Below are 21,613 nucleotides of genomic sequence, written 5' to 3' on the forward strand. Positions count from 1 at the left end.
TGGGCTGCAACCTCCGCACCCCTTTCTCCCCTATAGAGGTCTAGTTATTGGAATAGTTTCCCATAAACTCTTTTAACAATCCACACACATTGTAAAAGCAACCATCTACTTACTGTTTGTAGCTGACCATCACAATTAATATTGCTGGTATACAACAGAGGACAATAATAATAGCCAGTGCAAGCAACGCTCCCTCCGTATAGCCTACAGCTTGAGCTTGTTTCTTAACGTTGGCTACTACATCCGGGGTTCGAATCTCCAAGATACGTCCTCCAAGTCCAATGTAGTTCTGAAACTCCTTATTTATGTCAAGCACTTTGCCATCTAAAAATCTGTATAAAAAAAATATAAAAAAGTAAAAAAGCTTTAGATGTATTTTTATAACTTTTTACTTGCTTCCCCATACGACTTTACATGTAATCATAACTAAGTGATTTACACTGAACATAGAGGTAATGGGAATACTGAGCTGGACACTAGATGTCACTGCAGCACAGACTAATCTGCTATGCTTCAACATAAATGCCATTAGAACAGGTTGAATATTCTTAATTACTAATAATCTCCAAATAATACGAAAGTCTATGAGATACATAGTAGATTTATTCACTATAAAGCAGTCAAATTTTTAAGATATTTCAAAAATGTGTATATTTAAGTATGTTAAATATGAAAAAAAGTAAATTTGTAATCTGTAATTATATATGTATAATGTTTTGTTAGGGCCATATCACCTAATATTGCATATTTAATGGTTTCTGGTGTAATATTATACTAAGAAAACATGAGTTATCAAAATAACAGAGGCACAAATGCTTCTTATAGTTTAAGACTAGAGATGAGCGAGCACCAAAATGCTCGAGTGCTCGTTACTCGAGTCGAACTTCCCGCGATGCTCGAGGGTTCGTTTCGAGTAACGAACCCCATTGAAGTCAATGGGCGAGCATTTTTGTATGGGACCTATGCTCCGCTAAGGCTTTCATTTGTGAAAATCTGGGAAATTCAAGAAAGTGATGGGAACGACACAGCAACGGATAGGGCAGGCGAGGGGCTACATGTTGGGCTGCATCTCAAGTTCCCAGGTCCCACTATTAAGCCACAATAGCGGCAAGAGTGCCCCCCCCCCTCCCAACAACTTTTACTTCTAAAAAGCCCTCATTAGCAATGCATACCTTAGCTAAGCACCACACTACCTCCAACAAAGCACAATCACTGCCTGCATGACACTCCACTGCCACTTCTCCTGGGTAACATGCTGCCCAACCGCCCATTTCAGTAATAGTAGCAGTCAAGACAGGCCCCAGTAACAATTCCAAAGCAACAGCATAGGGGGAGCACAGTATTAGTTCCATTTCAGTAGTAGTAGCAGTCTAGACAGGCCCCAGTAACATATCACTAGCAGCAGTATAGGGGGAGCACAGTATTAGTTCTATTTCAGTAGTAGTAGCAGTCTAGACAGGCCCCAGTAACATATCACTAGCAGCAGTATAGGGGGAGCACAGTATTAGTTCCATTTCAGTAGTAGTAGCAGTCTAGACAGGCCCCAGTAACATATCACTAGCAGCAGTATAGGGGGAGCACAGTATTAGTTCCATTTGTATTTTGCTTCAATTTTTTAAAATGGTGAGGTGAAAAACCAGACAGACACCGTATGCAGCGTATATATATGTATACTCTTTCCCTCTGGCGGGATGACAGCGATCATGTAATGGACACAGCAGAGCCAGGAAACAATTATGCGCAAGCCTGCTGTAACGCTTAGCTGGGTAATAATGAGCGACTATTACCCTCAGCAGACACGCAGTAAACTGAACACGGTCACAGGCAGCCCAAAGATTTTTTTTTCCAATTTTTTTGAAAAAGCCCACTGCCTATATAGCCAGTATATCTCTTTCCCTGTACCACTGTCCCTGCCTTACCAGTACTGCCCCTATACTCTGTAAAATGACTGCAGACTGAGGACGTTATGGTCTGCACGCCCGATATACAAAAAAAATGTGCAAAACTGCTAAAAGCAGCCTCAACAGTACTGCACACGGTCAGATGTGGCCCTAAGAAGGACCGTTGGGGTTCTTGAAGATGAAGATAACAGCCTAACACTCTCCCTAGAGCAGCTACAGCAGGACGGCACTTTCCCTCTCAGTGTGCATCTGTGGCGAGCCGCGGCCGGCCCCAGTTTATATACTCGGGTGTCACCTGATCTCCCCAGCCACTCACTGCAGGGGGGTGGGATAGGGCTGGAACTTCACAGGAGGAAGTTGTAATGCCTTCCCTGTGTTTCTATTGGCCAGAAAGCGGCGCAAACTTTTCTGGGAAAAAAATGGAAGTGACTCCAACACCGCGTGGTGCTCGTCTCGAGTAACGAGCATCTCGAGTACCCTAATACTCGAACGAGCATCAAGCTCGGACGAGTACGCTCGCTCATCTCTATTTAAGACCAGTCTTTTAAATTGTTATTAAAGGGGTTGAACAAGTTATAAAGTTTTTCCTTATCCATGGACTAGAGGATAACTTTATTATGGGTGGGTGTTTGACCACTGGGACCTCCAATAAATGAGTTGTAGTCGTCTGTTCTTTGCCGGACGTGTTTGAGGATGTCACGTCTAGCATACCATCCATTGATTGTTTCAAGTTAGAACTGTGCCAGTTACAGTTAGCCAATCCAAATTTATATTTTAGGTGTACACTTGCTTTGGCTTTTAGTGTCATTAAAGGGTTGTCAAGTGCCTGGATACATACCCCGCTATGGCCAATTAAGTGATACTAGGAGAATGGGCGGTGGTGCTACAGCCACTGATTGGCTGCAGCTGTCATCTGACCTCCAGTGACATCATCTGCCATAAAAAACGTTGCCATGGTGGGGCTGCATCGGGAGGTCAGAGCAGCAGAGGAGGAGTAAGTACTGCTCTGTTTGTTAATATAATGCAGTTACCACTATTAGGATAAAGCGTCCAGTAACTGTACAACCCCTTTAGGCTTTGTTCCGTTAAAATTACCTGACAAAATAGAGCAGCATGCTGTGCAGTTTCATTTTGGAAAAGGCTGGGCAGCATGACAAAAAACAAACAGGCACCATTATAATCTGTGAGGTTGTTCGGCTCCGTTTGTTTCTGTCATACGACTCCAGTCGATTACATTTTCTACTATGTTCGCTCATCTCTACTAGTTACTTTTTACATACAGCGGCAAGAAAACGTAAGTGATCCCATGAGAATTATGTAGATTTCTGAATTGATTACTAATGAAATGTGGTTTGTTTGTTATTAGAGATGAGCGAACGTGTTCTTCCGAGCTTGATATTCGTGCGAATATTAGGGTGTTCGGGATGTTCGTTATTCGTAACGAACACCATGCGGTGTTCTGGTTACTTTCACTTCCTTCCCTGAGACGTTAGCGCGCTTTTCTGGCCAATAGAAAGACAGGGAAGGCATTACAACTCCCCCCTGTGTTGTTCCAGCCCTATACCACCCCCCTGCTGTGAGTGGCTGGGGTGATCAGGTGTCCGCCTAATATAAAAGTCGGCCCCTCCCGCGGCTCGCCTCAGATGCCGTGTGAGTTAGATGAGGGACAGTGCTGTTTGTACCGGAGCTGCTGTAGGGAAAGAATTGGTAGTTAGTGTAGGCTTCAAGACCCCCCAAAGGTCCTTATTAGGGCCACTGATAGCTGTGTGTTGGCTGCTGTTAGCAGTGGCAATTATTTTTTTTCTCAAAATCGCCTCTGCAGAGCGTTGCACCCGGCATTAGGGACAGAAGTGCTGCATAGGCAGGGAGAGTGTTAGGAGTGAGTGTAGCCTTCAAGAACCTCAACGGTCCTTTCTAGGGCCATATTTAACCGTGTGCAGTACTGTGCTGGCTGCTGTTAGCTGTGCTGCATATTTTTTTGCTTCTCAAAATCGCCTCTGCAGAGCATTGCACCCTCCATTGATACTGCAGGGAAAGAATTGTATAGGCAGGGCCACAACACAGTTATTATTCATTGAATATACGCAGTGCTGCCTTTTGGTGCAAAAAAACGGAAAATAATTCTATTTGTCCTGCCTCTGTCCGTCCTAACGCCGGTGGACACGTGTCGGCTGCGTGTGCAACCTGTAAAAATCAGACGCACCCAGCTACGTTTTACTCCTGGCTTTGCCATTTGCTTTCCTTAATTGGGAAAAAAAATACCTGCTCTGCCACAGTTAATAACTCTGCTACCCTCACGTTCTGTGACACATTAGCAGGAAAACAGCACAGTTATTAAACTTCTCATGTTCATAGAATATACGCAGTGCTGCCTTTTGGTGCAAAAAAACGGAAAATAATTCTATTTGTCCTGCCTCTGTCCGTCCTAACGCCGGTGGACACGTGTCGGCTGCGTGTGCAACCTGTAAAAATCAGACGCACCCAGCTACGTTTTACTCCTGGCTTTGCCATTTGCTTTCCTTAATTGGGAAAAAAAATACCTGCTCTGCCACAGTTAATAACTCTGCTACCCTCACGTTCTGTGACACATTAGCAGGAAAACAGCACAGTTATTAAACTTCTCATGTTCATAGAATATACGCAGTGCTGCCTTTTGGTGCAAAAAAACGGAAAATAATTCTATTTGTCCTGCCTCTGTCCGTCCTAACGCCGGTGGACACGTGTCGGCTGCGTGTGCAACCTGTAAAAATCAGACGCACCCAGCTACGTTTTACTCCTGGCTTTGCCATTTGCTTTCCTTAATTGGGAAAAAAAATACCTGCTCTGCCACAGTTAATAACTCTGCTACCCTCACGTTCTGTGACACATTAGCAGGAAAACAGCACAGTTATTAAACTTCTCATGTTCATAGAATATACGCAGTGCTGCCTTTTGGTGCAAAAAAACGGAAAATAATTCTATTTGTCCTGCCTCTGTCCGTCCTAACGCCGGTGGACACGTGTCGGCTGCGTGTGCAACCTGTAAAAATCAGACGCACCCAGCTACGTTTTACTCCTGGCTTTGCCATTTGCTTTCCTTAATTGGGAAAAAAAATACCTGCTCTGCCACAGTTAATAACTCTGCTACCCTCACGTTCTGTGACACATTAGCAGGAAAACAGCACAGTTATTAAACTTAGATTATACATTCACTAGAGACAGTGGGGCCTTTCGTTTTCAAAAAAGGGAAAAAAATTATATTTGGCCTGCAGTCTTGCGCCAATTTATTAGCTGCCTGTGAAATCAAATCACTGGTAATACAGCATGCTGAGGGGTAGGGGTAGGCCTAGAGGACGTGGACGCGGCCGAGGACGCGGAGGGCCAAGTCAGGGTGTGGGCACAGGCCGAGCTCCTGATCCAGGTGTGTCGCAGCCGACTGCTGCGCGATTAGGAGAGAGGCACGTTTCTGGTGTCCCCACATTCATCGCCCAATTAATGGGTCCACGCGGGAGACGGTTATTAGAAAATGAGCAGTGTGAGCAGGTCCTGTCCTGGATGGCAGAAAGTGCTTCGAGCAACCTATCGTCTACCCGCAGTTCTGCGCCGTCCACTGCTGCAAATCCGAATCCTCTGTCTGCTGCTCCTCCTTCCTCCCAGCCTCCTCACTCCACTACAATGACACCTGCTCAGGATCGGGAACACTCCCAGGAACTGTTCTCGGGCCCCTGCTTAGATTGGGCAGCAGCGGTTCCTCTCCCACCAGAGGAGTTTATCGTCACTGATGCCCAACCATTCGAAAGTTCCCGGGGTCCGGGGGAAGAGGCTGGGGACTTCCGCCAACTGTCTCAACAACTTTCTGTGGGTGAGGAGGACGATGACGATCAGACACAGTTGTCTTGCAGTGAGGTAGTAGTAAGGGCAGTAAGTCCGAGGGAGCAGCGCACAGAGGATTCGGAGGAAGAGCAGCAGGACGATGAGGTGACTGACCCCACCTGGTGTGCAACGCTTACTCAGGAGGACAGGTCTTCAGAGGGGGAGTCAAGGGCATCAGCAGGGCAGGTTGCAAGAGGCAGTGCGGTGGCCAGGGGTAGAGGCAGGGCCAGACCGAATAATCCACCAAGTGTTTCCCAAAGCGCCCCCTCGCGCCATGCCACCCTGCAGAGGCCGAGGTGCTCTAAGGTCTGGCAGTTTTTCACAGAGACGCCTGACGACCGACGAACAGTGGTGTGCAACCTTTGTCGCGCAAAGCTCAGCCGGGGAGCCAACACCAACAGCCTCACCACCACCACCATGCGCAGACATATGATGGCCAAGCACCCCACAAGGTGGGCCGAAGGCCGTTCAGCGCCTCCGGTTTGCACCCCTGCCTCTCCCCCTGTGCCCCAACCTGCCACTGAGATGCAACCCCCCTCTCAGGACACAGGCACTACCGTCTCCTGGCCTGCACCCACACCCTCACCTCCGCTGTCCTCGGCCCCATCCAGCAGTGTAGTTCAGCGCACCGTCCAGCCGTCGCTTGCGCAACTGTTGGAGCGCAAGCGCAAGTATGCCGCCACGCACCCGCACGCTCAAACGTTAACCGTCCGCATCGCAAAATTCATCAGCCTTGAGATGCTGCCGTATAGGGTTGTGGAAACGGAGTCCTTCAAAAGTATCATGGAGGCGGCGGCCCCGCGCTACTCAGTTCCCAGTCGCCACTACTTTTCCCGATGTGCCGTCCCAGCCCTGCATGACCACGTCTCCCGCAACATTGTACGCGCCCTCACCAACGCGGTTACTGCCACGGTCCACTTAACTACGGACACGTGGACAAGCACAGGCGGGCAGGGCCACTACATCTCCCTGACGGCACATTGGGTGAATTTAGTGGAGGCTGGGACAGAGTCAGAGCCTGGGACCGCTCACGTCCTACCCACCCCCAGAATTGCGGGCCCCAGCTCGGTGGTGGTATCTGCGGAGGTGTATGCTTCCTCCACTAAAGCACCCTCCTCCTCCTCCTCCTCTGTCTCGCAATCAAGATGTGTTAGCAGCAGCATGTCGCCAGCAGTCGGTGTCGAGCGGTGTGGCAGCACAGCGGTGGGCAAGCGTCAGCAGGCCGTGCTGAAACTACTCAGCTTAGGCGATAAGAGGCACACGGCCCACGAACTGCTGCAGGGTCTGACACAGCAGACCGACCGCTGGCTTGCGCCGCTGAGCCTCCAACCGGGCATGGTCGTGTGTGACAACGGCCGTAACCTGGTGGCGGCTCTGCAGCTCGGCAGCCTCACGTGCCATGCCTGGCCCACGTCTTTAATTTGGTGGTTCAGCGCTTTCTGAAAAGCTACCCACGCTTGTCAGACCTGCTCGGAAAGGCGCGCCGGCTCTGCGCACATTTCCGCAAGTCCCACACGGACGCTGCCACCCTGCGCACCCTGCAACATCACTTTAAGCTGCCAGTGCACCGACTGCTGTGCGACGTGCCCACACGGTGGAACTCTACGCTCCACATGTTGGCCAGGCTCTATGAACAACGTAGAGCTATAGTCGAATACCAACTCCAACATGGGCGGCGCAGTGGGAGTCAGCCTCCTCAATTCCTTTCAGAAGAGTGGGCCTGGTTGGCAGACATCTGCCATGTCCTTGGTAATTTTGAGGAGTCTACCCAGGTGGTGAGCGGCGATGCTACAATCATTAGCGTCACCATTCCTCTGCTATGCATCTTGAGAAATTCCCTGCAAACCATAAAGGCAGCTGCTTTGCGCTCGGAAACGGGGGCGGGGGAAGACAGTATGCCGCTGGATAGTCAGGGCACCCTCCTGTCTATTTCTCAGCGCGTACAGGAGGAGGAGGAGGAGCATGAGGAGGATGAGGAGGAGGGGGAAGAGACAGCTTGGCCCGCTGCTGACGGTACACCGGCTGATTGCCTGTCATCCTTTCAGCGTGTATGGCCTGAGGAGGAGGAGGAGGAGGATCCTGAAAGTGATCTTCCTAGTGAGGACAGCCATGTGTTGCGTACAGGTACCCTGGCACACATGGCTGACTTCATGTTAGGATGCGTTTCTCGTGACCCTCGCGTTGCACGCATTCTGGCCACGACGGATTACTGGGTGTACACACTGCTCGATCCACGGTATAAGGAGAACCTGCCCACTCTGATTCCCGAAGAGGAAAGGGGTTCGAGAGTGTTGCTATACCACAGGACCCTTGCGGACAAGCTGATGGTAAAATTCCCAGCCGACAGCGCTAGTGGCAGAAGGCGCAGTACCGAGGGCAAGGTAGCAGGGGATGTGCGTAGATCGAGCAGCATGTACATCCCAGGCAGTGCAACAGTCTTTAAGGGCCTGGCCAGCTTTATGGCTCCCCACCAAGACTGTGTCACCGCTCCCCAGTCACGGCTGAGTCGGCGGGAGCACTGTAAAAGGATGGTGAGGGAGTACGTAGCGGATCGCACGACCATCCTTGGTGACGCCTCTGCCCCCTACAACTACTGGGTGTCGAAGCTGGACACGTGGCCTGAACTAGCGCTGTATGCCCTGGAGGTGCTTGCTTGTCCTGCGGCTAGCGTCTTGTCGGAGAGGGTGTTTAGTGCGGCTGGGGGAATCATCACAGATAAGCGTAGCCGCTTGTCAACCGACAGTGCCGACAGGCTAACACTCATCAAGATGAACAAAGGCTGGATTTCCCCAGACTTCTGTTCTCCACCAGCGGACAGCAGCGATACGTAAGCAATACGTAGGCTGCACCCGCGGATGGAAGCTACGTTCTCTCTCACCATCCAAAACGGGGACATTTCTGCTTCATCAATCTGTGTCTAATATTCCTCCTCCTCCTCCTGCTCCTCCTCCTGAAACCTCACGTAATCACGCTGAACGGGCAATTTTTCTTAGGGCCACAAGGCTCACTCAAATAATTTTTCTGAACAATTTTTATAAGTTTCAATGCGCTTAAAAGCGTTGGAACTTTAACTTGAACCAATTTTTCGTTACACTGGGCTGCCTCCAGGCCTAGTTACCACTTAAGCCACATTAACCAAAGCGATTAATGGGTTTCACCTGCCCTCTTGGCTGGCCATGGCCAATTTTTGGGATGTACATTAGTACTGTTGATACAGCAATTTTTGTGGGCCCTCGCCTACAGTGTAATCAAATTAATTTTTAGCCCACCTGCATTACAGCTGACGTTACCTCAGCTGTGTTGGGCAATGCAATGGGATATTTTTGTGTACCGCCGGTGGGTTCCAGGGAGCCACCCATGCTGTAGGTGCACACGGAGTTTTTAATACATCTGTACACTTCTAAAGAACCCCAGTCTGACTGGGGCATGCAGTGTGGGCCGAAGCCCACCTGTATTACGCACGACATTACTACCTCAGCTGTGTTGGGCAATGCAATGGGATATTTCTATGTACCGCCGGTGGCTTCCTGGAACCCACCCAGGCAGTGGGTCCACAGGGAGTGTAACCTACATGTGTCCACTTGTAAAGAACCCCGGTCAGACTGGGGCATGCAGTGTGGGCCGAAGCCCACCTGTATTACGCACGACATTACTACCACAGCTGTGTTGGGCAATGCAATGGGATATTTCTATGTACCGCCGGTGGCTTCCTGGCACCCACCCAGGCAGTGGGTCCACAGGGAGTTTAACCTACATGTGTCCACTTCTAAAGAACCCCAGTCTGACTGCGGCATGCAGTGTGGGCCGAAGCCCACCTGCATTATGCACGACATTACTACCTCAGCTGTGTTGGGCAATGCAATGGGATATTTCTATGTACCGCCGGTGGCTTCCTGGCACCCACCCATGCTGTCGGTCCACAGGGACTTCACAATAGGGAGTTGTACCTGCCTGTGTCTATGAATTAAAAAGCCCGGTCTAACTGGGGCATGCAGACACCTTGACAGAATGAATAGTGTGTGGCACATAGGTTCCCCATTGTTATGCCTACGTGTGCAGCTCCTGATGGCGGTGGCACAGGATTCTATTTCTCATTGCTTCTGTACAGCATTGTGGGCTATCGCCCCACCCCTTTTAAAGAGGGTCGCTGCCTAGCCGTGCCAACCCTCTGCAGTGTGTGCCTGCGGTTCCTCCTCATGGCAGACGCACTTCTAAATAGACATGAGTGTGGCGTGGCATGAGGGCAGCTGAAGGCTGCGCAGGGACACTTTGGTGTGCGCTGTGGGGGGGAGGGGGGGCGGTTGGTCAGCATGTAACCCAGGAGAAGTGGCAGCGGAGTGTCATCCAGGCAGTGATTGTGCTTTGTTGTAGCTAGTGTGGTGCTTAGCAAAGGTATGCCATGCTAATGAGGGCTTTTCAGAAGTAAAAGTTGTTGGGAGGGGGGGGGGCACTCTTGCCGGTATTGTGGCTTAATAGTGGGACCTGTGAACTTGAGATGCAGCCCAACATGTAGCCCCTCGCCTGCCCTATCCGTTTCTGTGTCATTCCCATCACTTTCTTGAATTGCCCAGATTTTCACACATGAAAACCTTAGCGAGCATCGGCGAAATACAAAAATGCTCTGGTCGCCCATTGACTTCAATGGGGTTCGTTGTTCGAAACGAACCCTCGAACATCGCGGGAAGTTCGTTCCGAATAATGAACACCCGAACATTTTGGTGTTCGCTCATCTCTATTTGTTATCTAACACACAATTATAAGCAAACACAACCTAGCTAAGGTAATAACACGCAATTAGTTGTACCGTTCATGTTGTTTTTTAAGCACATTAACTAAACATCTAAAGAGTAGGGAGAAAAAGTAAGTGAACTTCTGTGTTAATAATTTGTCCAAGGACTAATTGTCAACAGGTGTTTCAATTAAGGAGAGGATGAGATTCTTAGTGTGGGTTGCATAAGTGCTTTGCCCCTTAAATGAAGGTGCACAAAGGCAGGTTATTGACAAATATGTTTTGTAAGGAAAGTTGGTTAGCGTGAACCATTCCTCAATGCAGCCCCAGTCCGGTCTGTGTTTACAGCTGCAGTCCAACACGGTTTGAGGGATGTCACAAAGGCTGCAGCCACTAACAGAGATCTGTGGTCAATCTCTGAGCTCTGTTATTGGCTGCAGCCACTATACATCCCATAAACTGGTCAGGACAGCAGACCAGAGCGGAGGACCAAGCAGGAGTGAAACAAGGGACCAGGCAGGAGTGAGTATATCACCATTTGGTATTTTAATGCATGGGGAAGTGGTTGTTCAGATGTTTTACAACTCAGACAACCCCTTCAATTATGAACAATTCTTTCAAGGAGTTTTCATGACAAAATTTATTTTTTAGCTTTAATTAATAGCTAATGTTCGCAAACTGTCTTAGGCTAGTTTCATTATTAGCGATCACGATTTTGTCGTAAAAAAATCGCCGTCTTTGTTCCCATGATTTTTAGGCATTAGCAATGTTTTTTTTTTGGTAAAAAAATCTTGCATCGCATTGCTGCCGCCCGCAATGAAATCATGTGATAAAAATGTGCTTTTTTTTATTGCAAAAGTCAACAAGACTTCCTAATGTTAAAATCGTATTGCATCGCAAGTTTGTTGCGTTGTGATGCAATAAAAAAGGAGGCTCCATAGGAATACATGGGAGATTAAAAAAATTGCAGAAAGATAAAGCAAGCCACTATTTTTTGTTCTCTCAACATCGAATCAGTGAAAACATCGCAGATGGGAAGGAAAGCATTGAAAATCATTGGTTTCATAATCTGCTTTTTTACTGACTCTCGCATCAGGTGAAAATCTCACAATTTTCTTGCCTGTGTATAACCACCCTTAGGGCTCCTACCCAGTGGAGATCACAATATGGTGACCCTTTTCCGTGATTTTTGAGTGTCAGAGCTGCTTTTCTCGCAAAAATATCACTGCCACTTGCGATTTTCTCACACTATTTTTTAAACATGATCTTGCCGCGATTTTTTAACATGAAAATCAATAGGGCTTTCTAATGTTAAAAAGGCATCGCATCACACGAAATTTGCACGTTTGTACTTTGTGATGCAATAAAAAAGGAGGCTTCATAGGGAAACATGGGAGATAAAAAAAAAAAAACGAAAGAAATAACATGCTGTGATTTTTTTTTCTTGCATGACTGAAAACATTGCAAATATGAAGGAAATCATTGAAAATCATTGGTTTCATAATTCTGCGTTTTCACGCACTCTTAAATCACTAAAAAACGTGCGATTTTCTGGCAAGTGTGAAGACACCCTTAAAGGGATTTTGTCATTAAAAAAAATATATATTCTATACTCACCTATTACTTCATCATCAGAATCCTTACCACATCTTCTCATGACTGAGCTTCTCTTATTATAAAGCTGGCATTCCTCACATTCCTTTCTGCTGGGTCAGTGAAGGTCACATCCCTCTGCTGTAGCTTCACTGCCAAGGAAGGAATGGTAATCTATTTCAGATACAGCTCACATAAGCAATCTCTGAAAAAGATCGGCAATCCCCCTGCTGGCCTGTGAGCTGGGACGTAACGCACATTGGCTGGCAGGAAGAAGACTGCCAACCAATGTACGTAACCTCAAAGGTTGAAGGTGAAGTTACTCCCCCAGACTACAGGAGACAGGAGAAAATAGAGAAAGTGAAGATCTGGTAAGTAGACTGATGGGGGAGGAATAGGTAAGTATAGATTTTTTTTTTTAATGTCTGAACCCCTTTAAGATAGACAGTACAAAAGTTGTTTTCTTGTTGTGTTACTTGCCTATATTCATTAGTAGCAGTTGATAATTCATTTTTTTCTAACAATCAGATTTATAACATAATGATAGTCACACGAAGAACGGTCAGTACTTGCAGACCTCTCTTTTGTTAGTTTTTTCTTTGAAATAACCTACAATGTTCCATAACAAATGATTTTCTGTTCCCATCACGGCAGGAGCTTCAGGTGAACTCTCACCTCATCTTATCACATGACAAGTTGCAGCTGCTTTCACAAAGAGACAATGCCATGCCTTAATTCTTCATCAATAAGATATTGTGAAAGGATACTTCCTCTCTAAGGAACAGTAACAAGAACGTTGAACAGCTAGGTATTGCGGACTGTTGTAAGCAGTCCGCTATTGGCACAAAAGTGCTCTTCTATCCATGTACTTGATGTTTTACACTGTTATTGTTTATGTCTTACAGGGAATAAAAAAATAAATAAACGTATGTAAGTTTTTATTCTAAACTTTTTAGAAATGTAAGTAGGTCTTCAAAGTATACTTACTTATACAGTTCATTACGGGATATAGCTCGGTTTGTTAGCGGATCAACAGCATAAACCATCAAGTCACATTGAGTGTAGTCCTCTTCTGAAAAACCATCTCCGTACCTTCTAGCTCCGATCGATTCCACTACAACTGCTGCTCCTGGGATCTGGTCCTGGACATAACGTTCTAAGGTACTGAGAGAAAATAGACACAAACAAGAAGTAGTTCAGTACATTAGATCTTTTTAGGTGTATGTCTTTTTATTCTAATTCTATTGCAAAAATAAAATACAGTTCTCGAGCAGGAATAGGCATTTTACCAATAAGACATACAAAATGAACATAAGACTGAAGGTCAGTAGAGCATGAAAATAGTTTTAGGGACAAACTAGTCCTGAAGGATGTAGAAGGGCATAGTGAGACCTGAAAAGTCAAAAAACTGCTGAAGGGGTGGACAAAATATGGAAACACTGTTTGAAATCCATGGGATTTCAATCATTAGCACTGAGCTGCCCTTTTGGCCACTACTTGGTTGAGAGCTTTCCCACCAAAATTGTGTTTACTTCACCTCTTGCCCTGCTCTGGGTGGTTATGGGAGCCAGCTGGCAACAGCCGCTGAGTGGCTCAAACCCCTGACCTATGTAATCTTGTTGCTCAGGGAGATGTTCACTTCTGCCAGCAGCAGCTGTGTCATATTAACTCTACTTAAAATAGGTCTTCACATGTCTTATTGAAATATAAGTTATAATCCCATGTAACTTAAGGCATACATTTTGTTCAGTGTTTCCATATTTTTGTCCACCCCTGTATGTAAAAATTAACATGCACCCTTAGTCCACAACTGAGGAAAATTTCCAAACATTACAATAGTCGATTACTAGTCGAGTCAGTATCTGGTAAAGGTAAATATAAAGATATAGACAAAGAGAAGGACAGCAGAAAAGTGAGAGAAGCAGCAAAAAAAAAAATCTTTATAGATTGCTTGTTCTCCCATCAGAGGGAAGGCATTCCACATATCTCTTTAACTGGGAAAGAGACCAGCATGTTCAATTCTTACAAGATCAACGTACACGGTTATATACGATGACCTATAACTCTTCCTTATCTATCAGGATGCAAGAAACAAGGTTTAAAATTCTGACTTGATGTTATAGGGTCCCCTCCAGACTCCACCAAATTTATCCTGCTACCTCTCCACTATATTGTGGAGCCTAGGGGGGTACTCTCTTACACATTTTCTGGGAGTGTCAGAAACTTGTCAAGTTTTGGGATGCCATTTTATGCATTATCTCATGAATTATAGAATAAGTAATACTACCTAAATCTCCTATTTATTTCTTTTTCCATCTATGTGACATCCCTCTGGATACTCACAAGTAATCGATCATTTGGCATTTGGTCTGTGCGGCTTGCTTATATATCCCTGCGTTATTCAAACAAGTGATTCCACCTTCCATTTGCTTCATGTTTCAGAGAATTCAAGAGAGAAAACTCATGGAGGTTTTGACAACCAAAGTACTCTCCTGGTACTATTGATGACCCACAGGACTATCTGTCCCTTATATAGTAACGCATTCTGTTCTCTGTTTTTTGACATTTGTTCATTAGTTGGTAATAACTTCATATCGACTTGGTGCATGTGTTTTTTGACCAGAAGAAAAACTTTTGATACAGTGTTAGCCAGTAGAGCAAAATGTGATTATTCTCAGTAAGAGAAACATAGTAATCTTTTAGATATGAAACTTTTTAATGGCTGACAAAAAGAGATGATGTTATAGCAAGCTTTGGACCTGCTTAGGGTTTTCCCTCAGGTATAATAGATAGGTCTGAAGAAGCATATATTCTCTATCAAAAAAAATCATGCACCTAGAAGGAATTGTCTTTTTGCTGAAAAATTTAGGATACAGTTACATCTGAGGCAGATATGTAAATAATTAGAACTGTGACATGACTACATGAATGGTCTTAGCACCTGAGGCCCTAAAATCGGTTCCACCCTCTGTCTACAAAAAGGCTCTCAGAGGCGACTTTTGTGTAGTGAGTCTCTGTTTCCACTTGTGGGGAGCTTGCTGACAAGACATACTTCTAGAATGTAGTCAATAGAATTCTCCCAGTTTACAGAGTTTGAGAGGGGATGCATTATTTGAATGCCACATAGGCTGTTCTGACCAGACTGTCAGGAGGTGTTGGGACCAGTGAATGCGTGAGGGTATGTAAACAAGGCAACTGGGCAGAGGATGCCCTTGACATACCACCAGTAGAGAGGATCGTCTTATCATCTAACAAGCACTAGCAGTTACAACTGTTTTGTTGTGCCCCATCAAGAGACAAGTGGCACTATCATTACAGGCCCCTGTGTCTGTTGGAATCATTTCCTGGTGCTTGGATAAAGGACATTTGGTTTTTACAGCACTCATGTGTACTGATTGTGACACCCACCCACCATTGCGGCCGTTTGCAGTGGTGTTGTGAACAACAAAACTGGATTGCTACAGAGTGGAACCAGGGTGTCTTCAGAGATAAATCCAGGTTTAGTTTGGGCACAGACAATGGCCGTGTTCCTGTCTGGAGACCTGGGGGTGAGTGCCTCAATCCTGATTTTGCTGTGGATTGGCACACTGCCCTCACTGCTGGTGTGATGTTCTGGGGGGCAGTGTGCGGATGAAGACTTCCTTGACTGAACAGAAGTAACTCTTTAGAATGTTGAAGAAAAATACATTTTCAGTGTATCTACAAACGCAGAGGAATGGAAGTATGTGACCCAATGAAGTAGGAGGATCAGGAGTCAGTTAGCATCCATACTGCTCAGGAATCGGTACTAGGCTCTCATGCAGGAGAACAACAAAGAAGTACATCAAGAAATATTTTTCCCACAAAGAACAATCAAGTAAGCACTCATAATTCTCTTAGATAGAGAAAAAGAAGTGATGTTGTAAAGAAGAACAGAAGAGTGGTGGTTGGGGGGTCCCTTTTGAAAGGAACAGAGGCAGCTATCTGAAGACCTGACATAACTTTACTACAGATGTACTGTCTTCCAGGTACACAAATCAAAGATGTGTCTGATATGCTATCAAGACTCTTCAATTCTACATACTACTACTTATTCCTACTAATACATATAGGGATAAATGACATAGCAAAAAAGGATCTTGTAACTATTTGCAGAGACTTTGAAGACCTAGGCAGGTAAGGGATGGAACTAGGAGCACAGGTAGTCATCTCATTCTTCATCCCATTGGATGGCCGTGGAATAAGGAGATGGAACAGGATTCTAGAGGTGAATAACTGGCCATGTCAATGGTGCCATCAGCAAGGATTTCGGTTTCTAGACCATTGAGTGAAGTACCTTTATGATGGACTCCTTATTAGAGACAGGTTGCACCTCACAAAGTCAGGAAAGCATATATTAGGCAGGTGCTTTGATACACTCATTTGGACAGCTTTAAACTAGAACAATATGTAAGAGAAGTGAAAGACCAGAGAACATTATGCAGCTAATTAATACAATTGAGAAGCTTGCTATTAGAAGTAGAAAGAAAGAACAAAGACAAACAATTTAGAAGAAAAATATAAGAGCAAGAGACACCAATCACAAACTAACATGTTTCTATACAAATGCACAAAGCATGGGAAATGATCAGAATTGGAGCTCCTAAGACAGGAAGGAAATATGATGATTGGAATACAAGGCTTAAAGGATACAACTTATTTTTAAGAAATAGACTTAATATAAGGGGAGGAAGTAATGCATTGTATGTTAAAAAAGCATACATCTCTCCAGAGATTCAAGCTTCAGAGCATGGGAGTTCTGTAGAAACTATTTGGATAAGAATATAAGGAGAGAACAACAGAAAGGACACCATTGTAGGCATTTACTATAGGACCCCTGGACAAGCAGAAGATATCGATGAACTCTTTCTAATCAGATGGCTAAGTTCTCAAAAAAGCATGACATAGTGATTATGGGAGATTTTAACTATCCAGACATTAGTTGAGAATTTCTTTAAGGTAAAAGTAATGGATCCAACAAATTCTTATCCGCTCTCGCTGACAACTTTATCTTCCAAAAGATAGAAGAGAAAACAAGAGGATCAGCTATCTTGGACCTAATTCTTACCAACAGGGAGGAAATGGTTGAGGAAGTAAGGGTGGCTGGGACCTTAGGAGGTAGGGATCATGCTATCCTTGAATTTTAAATAACAAAGGGGGGAATACCTGAGAAAGCTCAGACCTCAAGGTTGTATTTCAGGAAGGTAGATTTTAATGGACTAAGAATGTACGAAGAATCGAATGGATGGATGTTCTTAAGGACAGAAATGTCCTAAAAGAAAGAAGAATTGGAAGCAATAAAAGAGACCAGGGTGGATGTACGCAGAACTTAAAACATGCTAAATAGAAAAAAAAGTGTTTATTAAATGGAAAGAGCTGGGCATATCTAAAGGAGAATATAATGCAGTCTGCAGAAACTGTAGGACAAGTGTCAGAAAAGCTACAGCTGATAATTAATTAAGGCTTGCAGGAGAGGCCAAAAGCAACAAAAAAAGATTTTGGGAATATGTTAAAAGCAAAAGAAAATTCAAAAATGCTATAGGATGTTTGTGGGATGAAAATTGTGAATTGCTTAAAAATCATGTTGTGAAGCCAGAACTTTTGAATTCCAACTTTGTTTGTGTTTTCTCTCAGAAAGTAAATGCAACTATTGTGCTGTTGAAGAAATAAAAGAATGCAGGCTACCCATAGGCGTAGAGATAGTGAGAAAACACTTAGCTAATTTAAATTAATTTAAGTCTTCAGGTCCAGATTAATTACATCCTAGGATACTAAAGGAAGCAGCAGAGGTAATTGCCGACGACACAAAGCTAGGAGGGATAGCTACCACAAGAGAAGAGAGATAGAGGATTTAAAAGGATTGAGAGAGGCTTGAACAGTAGGCGACAATCTACAGAATGATATTTAACAGGAAGAAATGCAAATTACTACATCTGGGAAATAAAAATGAAAAAAGCACATACTGATTGGGAGGAATTGGGCTAACAGCATCACATGTGAAAAAGACTTGGATATACTAATAGATCACAGATTGAACACGAGTCAACAGTGTGGTGCTGCAGCAAAAAAAAGGCAAACACAATTCTGGGATGTATTAAGAGAAGCATAAAGTCTAGATAATGTAAGGTAATTATTCACCTCTACTCTTCCTTGGTCAGACCTCATGTGGAATACTGTGTCCAGTTCTAGGCACCACAATTTAAAAAAGAAATTGACAAACTGGAATAAGTTGAGAAAAAATCTACCAGGGTGGTGAGTGGTCTGCAAACCATGTCCTATGAGGAACGGTTAAAGAATCCAGGAACGTTTAGCTTGACAAAAAGAAGGCTGAGAGGAGACTTAATACCTGTCTACAAATATCTGAAGGGCTGACAGTGCAGAGGGATCAGCCTTATTCTCATTTGTACAAGGAAAGACTAGAAGCAATGGGATGAAACTGAAAAGGAGAAGACACAGATCAGATATCAGAAAATACTTTTTCACAATGAGGGTGATTAATGATTGGAACAGGTTGCCACAGAAGGTGATGAGTTCACCTTCAATGGAAGTGTTTAAACAGAGGCTAGACAGACATCTCTCTGGGATGATTTAGTGAATCCTGCATTGGGCGGGGGGTTGGACCTGGAGGTCACTTCCAACTCTATGATTCTATACAATTTTTATTAATGATATATTCTGTGGCACAGAGGCTGGACAGACACCTCTCTGGGATGATTTAGTGAACCCTGCATTGGGCGGGGGGTTGGACCTGGAGGTCACTTCCAACTCTATGATTCTATACAATTTTTATTAACAATATCTGTAGCACCATCTGTCATACAACAGCGCTTGACATTTATCATAAAAGTGCAAACCAGGGGCATAACATTTTATTGGATCACAGACTATAAACCAGGGAAGAAAAAAGTTCATATTTGTTTCTCCTATTTTTTTTTGTTCAAGGCTTTTAGTTTAGTAGAGAAGAAAAAAGCACAACCAAGCCCCAAAAAGATGGCCGTTTTTACATTCAAAATGTTATTTGTGTAATATCTGGCTGCTGAGATTTTTCTACTGAAGAGAAACACATTAGGAAAAGCAACAGCGAAATGCAAAGTGCAAACATGAACATACAGAATGATCATCATCACGATAATGTAAAGGGATGAGGGAGCATAAACTGGACAAATCATGATCAGAATTAAATGTTTGACCCACAGAACAAAAATATTCACTGAGTAGAGCATGAGTATCTGAGTGGTCGGGATCAACTGATCACAAGAATGGAGATCCTGAGTGTCTCGAAATGAATTGATCTGTGGTCCATGCGTGCACACATCACTTCATTCATTGCAATGGGTCTGCCAGAAATAGGAGAATAGAATGGTAACGCTCACATGTGACCACTGCTTATTTTCGTTCTGGGAATATTGGGCCGCTTTAAGACAACTACAGGCAAACAAAGGACCAGCCATCAAAATAGAGGATTATGGTAGAGGATTATATAATACTGTGTAATTGTGATGAAGATGAAGTAGAACTGCTTTTTAAACAAGAGTTGTGCCAGTTTCAGATAATGGTAATAGGTTTTCCTTGCATTTGAGAAAGCCCAGCTAGTTATAAATCTGCATTGTTCTGCCCTATTCTCCAGAATTAGTATGAATTATAAAAGCCAGTTATTTACAATGGAGAGATTAGTAGTTTGAGCTATTACAGTAATTTGTTAGGTTTTGTTTGATGTTTCCTCAGGCAAATCCTCCGCTATGGAATCGAGGAAACAATGTCTTCTGAAATGACCAGCATTACAGCGCCAGCTATTTATGAGACTTCTAGTGGGAAGAGAAGCGAACATTAAACCATTTGAAATGTAAAACCATTTTCATAACTGCACTGCAAACCTTAAGAACTAATGCCACGTACTCCAAGGTGTCATTGACAGCACCCGTGTTTAAACCATCAGCCATTTCATTTCCAAGGTTGGAGAAACAATGTATTTAAATCATTAAAATGTACAGATCCCGTCCTCAGATACAGGATAACGGTAGACTGCAGTATTTAATTACAGCTTTGTAGAATTCATACTCGGGCATGGCTAAGTCACGTCTCTCCACTGACATGAACCGAGAGGTTGAGGACGCACAGTGGAAAAAAAAAAGATAATGTAATTAGAGTGGCAAAGCAGAGAAGACGGCAGTATAACTTATCAAATAAAGTTTATTCTCTCTCTCTCTCATAGGAGAATTAAGTATTGTAATACTTTAAGCGGTTAACCCTTTTTATTCTCAAACCTCTTCGACTTTTAGCATTCAAAGATCAGACTTCCATTGAAATAAAAATTCCATCAGCAGCTAGCTGTACTTCTGAACTGCTCTGTTAAACATGATAGGCTTTGAGAGACCAGATGATTAGCCATGGCAGGTGGCATCATTCTTCTCTATAGAAATGATGGATGGCATGAATGGTATGTCGATAGACACTTGGTCACTGTTTTAGACTTCATGTGAGAAGGAATAACTGACCTAAGGATTCCTAAAAAAGTTATTACTTTCTAAAATGCAATCCTCTGGTTCACAGTAGAAATTTTACTATGCAGGTACACAGATGTAACAAAAGTCATGGGACAGGAACTAATATTGTATAGGATCCCCTCTAGCCTAGCAAAGTGCAACAACTTGATGTATTATCAACTCCACAAGTCATTGGAAGACTTGTGGAGGGACGTTGAGCCATGCCATCTGGATAGCTACTCATAGCTCCTTTGTATTTGTAGATATGGGATCTCATGTGTGAATTGACCTCTCCACCACAACCTATGCATGATTGATTGGGCTTATGTTGGGTGAACTTGCAGGCCACACCATTCCTATAAACTCTCCAGAATGCTCCTCAAACTAATTCTGGACAACTTAGGCATGATGACACAATGCATTATTCCGCTTAAATATTCCATCATTGCGTGGGTACAAGTCCATAAAGGGGTGAATGGTCACCAAACAGTGAAACGAAATGGACACCGGTCAATGGTGTGTTTAGGCAGATCAGTGGACCCAACACATGTCAAGAGAACACACCCCACACTGGTATGGAACCATCACCAGCCTGCACAGTGCCTTGTTGACAACTGGAGTTCATAGCTTCATGGGGTCTGCACCACGCATAAACCCTACCATCATCCCTAAACAATTTGTACCATGACTTATTGGACTATGCTACAAGTTGCTAGTCCTTTAGTGTCCAGATAGCAACATCAGGAGCCCAAGTGAGATTCTGTGTTCAGCATTAAGGCGTTAATAAAAGGTAGTGCAGTGGATCATCTGCTCCTATATCCCATGGAAGCTAAAGAACACTGCACTGGCCTACTGAATATGCATGTGGGGTCCCCTGCATTATAGTGGTGCTCCAATTACAGTGGAATACATCCCCTGTAGTGACAATAGTCACTGGTAGAGCTGATCAGGGTCTGCCATGACCCTGTAGCTCTGTTGTGCCAAGGAATCTCAGCTGGCTCGCGTAGTGGAAGTTATACTTCCACTTTCACTTCTTAG

The 21,613-nt window shown here is 44.4% G+C and overlaps 1 protein-coding gene across 1 annotated transcript in view; it reads right to left on the reverse strand.

The window, feature by feature from the left end:
• PCDH15 (protocadherin related 15) overlaps positions 1-21,613 on the reverse strand; it is a 1,187,477-nt gene that overhangs the window by 116,151 nt on the left and 1,049,713 nt on the right. Inside the window, exons 29-30 of the mRNA XM_066601652.1 lie at positions 13,062-13,238; positions 114-332 (exon numbers count right to left, since the gene is read on the reverse strand). Coding sequence (XP_066457749.1) covers positions 114-332; positions 13,062-13,238 — 396 coding nt within the window. The remainder of the gene's footprint in view (positions 1-113; positions 333-13,061; positions 13,239-21,613) is intronic.

The sequence above is a fragment of the Eleutherodactylus coqui genome, chromosome 4 (genome assembly GCF_035609145.1).
Source record: "Eleutherodactylus coqui strain aEleCoq1 chromosome 4, aEleCoq1.hap1, whole genome shotgun sequence".
NCBI classification, from domain to species: domain Eukaryota; kingdom Metazoa; phylum Chordata; class Amphibia; order Anura; family Eleutherodactylidae; genus Eleutherodactylus; species Eleutherodactylus coqui.